We start from the raw sequence: 4,037 nt of genomic DNA on the forward strand, positions 1-4,037 counted from the left end.
ACATCAAAAAGATGCTGCGCATCCAGAAGGAGCACCGTGTCAACTTTCCACGCTCTAAACACCTGACTGGTGAGTGCAAGGACCTCATCTACCGAATGTTACAGCCAGATGTCAACCGGCGGCTGCACATTGATGAGATCCTTAACCACTGCTGGGTGCAGCCCAAGGCACGAGGTCTGTCCTCTGGAGCCATCAACAAGGAGGGGGAAAGCTCCCGGGCCACTGAGCCCTCATGGATCCCTGAACCTGGTGCTGATAAGAAGTCTGCCACCAAGTTGGAGCCTAGGGAAGAGGCACGATCTGAGGCCCAGTCTGAGACAAAACCCCAGGAAGATACTTTGCAGGTGGTCAGGCAGTCAGAGAACGTGGGCCTCAGCAGCGAACTGAACAGGGACACAGAGGAAGGGCACCCCCAACAGCCTTCAGAGACACATACTTAGTGAGCCTCTTGCAGCCCAGGGGGCCAGCAGGGAATGAGGCAGAGCTCATGGCTTGAAGCCTGAGCCTAGAAGTCAAGGGACGAGAGAGAGAAGGAAGACACTCCCGGATGAGCTATTTTCGTCACTTTCTTCTCCCCCCCTTTGAACTTGGTAACTCACACGGCTAAAGAAGCAATAAATCACTATATTGGTGCACAACCTAAGGTGAATGTCTTTGCCCAGATCCTTGTAGTCCTGGGCTCGCCTTGTCTTCCTATTAGACTGCAAATCCTCACTCGTAGGGAAATCCATTCCTGTGCCCCAAGTGCAGACTATCCTTAGGCCATGGTGAGGCAGCTACACAGTGAGAGGCTGGTTGGGGGGGGGGAGGGATTTGGGAGGGGCAGAAGCCATAGAAAATAGCTAAATGAAGAAGATAACTTCTAGAGGGAGGCTGAGAACTGCAAAGAGGGTGGAGAGAAGGCCGGGGAGGACAGTCCAAGAAGGATGAACCTGGCTGTCTATAGAGGAAGGGCTGGAAGCAGAGAGCCCTGTCCTCCTTGTCTAGGAGAACGGCTTCCTCCATCAGGGCTCAGGGTCTAAGGCAGGTGTTTCATCACTACCCCAGGGCTTCAGGCTGCACAAATCTGCCTGTGAGGGGCTGGGGAGAATACAGAAGGCACACAGACCAGCCTTAGTGTACCTCCTGGGACTTGCTTAGCAGCTGGGTTTTCAGCTCTGTCCAACATTGGACATTTTCTCCCTGTCCAGTTGGCACTCAGTTCTCAACTGTGCCCTAAATTGCTACATACCACCATTTCCCAGCCCAGGAGTAGGGGGCTCCACTAGTTAACCCAAGTATGTCTTACAGCCCTGTATAACTTTTGACTGCATCTCATTCCCCTCCAATCTCAATCAGCTCCAGAGGAGATGCCACAGCAGAGCTGGAAGCTGACCTCTGCAAAGCGAAACTGGCAGCATGTCTTAACCCTATGGGCAAGAAAGGCAGCTACTGGTATTCCGAATGGGCATGGCCTGCACCTGGCACCACTGGCTTCCATGTAATGCCTGCCTTGCTTATATCGTGTCCCAAGCAATCTTCACCTTGCCATTGTGGCCCCTTTCTTCACCTCACTCTGGGCAACCTCATAGAAGATAAAGGGTTTAATACACAAAACCAAAAACATTTAGACTCATCTTAACCCTGAGCCCACCTATGCCTCTTCCTTGGGAAGACACCAATGCCAAGTACCCTAGAAAAGTAGTGTGCAGTGAGTTCCTGGATGCGACCTTCTTGCACCTGCACCACATCCAGCCCACCTTTGCCCCACTGTGCCTGTCCCACCCATTGCCTCCCAGTTTTCACAGCGACACCCAGGCTATATCCTCCCATGCTCAGAGAGGATTTCTGCCCATCAATGCCCCCTCATCCCTGTACCCCACCACGGGTGCCATAAGCATACTTGCCAATTCACCTCTGAAAATTGTGCCCATCTCCCCAGGCTCAGCCAAGGGACTTTGTCCTCCTCAGCCTTCTGGGATCAAGCTACACTCTGTAGCCTGCTTCTGTGAATTGTGCCTGCGAGAACCAAGTATCCAGGGTTCAGGCATAGTACAGACCATGAGCAACACTCAAGTGAGACTGGAGAAGTGCCACAAAGAAACTTGGATGGGGCAGAAGGCTCTAGGACATGGGGCTAGCTGGTGGGGTGTGCTGAGAAGTGTGTAGGCATCTGCCTTTTCATCTCTGTAGTCTTGCTAGGTTTGGGAGACAGAAGACACCAAGATGGCCTGAGGCTGCTTGGAATTCAATGAGGAGACTGCTGTGTGCATCACTCAGGGGCTTTAGGACTAGGACTTCAAGGTGGCCTCTATGGTGTGTTCTTGTTCCCCATATCATCTTCTCCCTCTTGTCCACTCTGCATCTGACTATGTCACTTCCTGTTTGATGTCTTCTGTTCCACCTCCCCATCTAGAAACAGGCCTTCTTGCTTTTTCTCGGAACACAACACCTTCACACTCTGGCAACTCACTGAAAGTCTAAGCCTCCCATGGGATGTGAGAGTGCGCAGAGGACTTCTAAGGGAGCCAAGGGGGTGTGCACAGGATGCTACCGTGCCACACATACATCCATGCACTGTGGACAGTGAGCGCTGCCACAGCACTTCATGTCGCCCTGGCTCACTTGCTCACAAAACCTCCAAGCTTGCTTCCATGGACAATGCTAAGGGCTATCGATCCCTGGGCTATCCTGCACCAAGCCTAACACAGTCCCCTCCTCACTAACCAGGCCCAGGTTGGCTCTTCCTAACCCTCCCCTCTCCCTTGACCCTCAGATGCTTGCTCTGGCTCAAGGCCCTGAGGTTCCACATGCATCCCAAAGCCAATTAGCTTCTCTTCCTAACAGCAACCACCTTAAAAAGGAGTCAGGTTCTATAAGGGCTGCCCATCATTTGCAGAAAAAAAAGCTCATGACCTTTCCTGACTTACACTTTTTACCATTCTCAGCACCTGTCTGCTTGGGTACCTCACCACCTTGTACATCTGGTTAGAGCCTCCCCATCTTCCACACCACACCCTCCCAAGCATGCCTACGTGAACTCTCAGTATATCCCCTTGTACTACCTACCCTCCCACCCACACACACCTGTTCACCAGGGATGTGCCTCATCTGCCCACTCTGTAGCCCAAAGACCCTAAACATGGAACTGCTTTCATCCAGTAGACTAGACCAACCACTGGACTGACTGGACCTGGGCAGCTTCCACTGACTGATACAAACTCATAGGAAGTTTTCCTCAAACTCCAAAGAAGTGGCAGGGACTTGGCTCTAATGAAGTGAGGGCCGACACAGGACCAGTTCCCATGGCCCAACAGGGAAACAGGGATGAGACTGGACCTGTAAGGCTTCTCTCTGGGCCTCACTGGTGACAACGAAGCCACAGCAAGAAAATGGGCTAGGGATGGTTACCACAAGTCTGAATGCCAGCTTCATTCCAGTGGGTAGGGAGGGGTTGCTCCTTCTAGGCCTTCCTGGCTTCCATCCAGGGGTCCCATTCCCCCAAGCCCAGTCCCCACTCCCAGCAGCCCAGCTTTATGACTTCATTCGCTGGTCACTTGGTGACAGTGCTGAGCGTTCCACTCCAGGCCCAGCCTAGCCAGACGCCTCCCCACAGTGGGAATGAGGACAATGCCTGCTGGCCCGTGTGGGGAGGGGATGTAGAGGGCGGCGGCACCGGCCGCTCCTGGCAGCATGGACGATGCGGCGGTCCTAAGGAAGAAGGGTTACATCGTGGGAATCAATCTGGGCAAGGGCTCCTACGCAAAAGTCAAATCTGCCTACTCAGAGCGCCTCAAGTTCAATGTGGCAGTCAAGATCATAGACCGCAAGAAAACACCCACTGACTTTGTGGAGAGATTCCTTCCTAGGGAGATGGACATCCTGGCGACCGTCAACCACCGTTCCATCATTAAGACCTACGAGATCTTTGAGACCTCTGATGGACGCATCTACATTGTCATGGAGCTGGGCGTCCAGGGCGACCTCCTCGAGTTCATCAAGTGCCGAGGAGCCCTGCATGAGGATGTGGCACGCAAGATGTTCCGCCAGCTCTCCTC

The 4,037-nt window shown here is 53.2% G+C and overlaps 2 protein-coding genes across 2 annotated transcripts in view; both read left to right on the plus strand.

The window, feature by feature from the left end:
* Window positions 1–632, plus strand: part of Tssk1b (testis specific serine kinase 1B) — a 1,679-nt gene extending 1,047 nt beyond the window's left edge. Inside the window, exon 2 of the mRNA XM_021185578.2 lies at window positions 1–632. Within this exon, the coding sequence (XP_021041237.1) occupies window positions 1–440 (440 nt within the window). The 3' untranslated portion in view covers window positions 441–632.
* Window positions 633–3,534: 2,902 nt separating this feature from the next.
* Tssk2 (testis specific serine kinase 2) overlaps window positions 3,535–4,037 on the plus strand; it is a 1,368-nt gene continuing 865 nt past the window's right edge. The window contains exon 1 of the mRNA XM_021185579.2: window positions 3,535–4,034. Within this exon, the coding sequence (XP_021041238.1) occupies window positions 3,673–4,034 (362 nt within the window). The 5' untranslated portion in view covers window positions 3,535–3,672. The remainder of the gene's footprint in view (window positions 4,035–4,037) is intronic.

Source organism: Mus caroli, chromosome 16, assembly GCF_900094665.2.
Source record: "Mus caroli chromosome 16, CAROLI_EIJ_v1.1, whole genome shotgun sequence".
Lineage (NCBI taxonomy): Eukaryota > Metazoa > Chordata > Mammalia > Rodentia > Muridae > Mus > Mus caroli.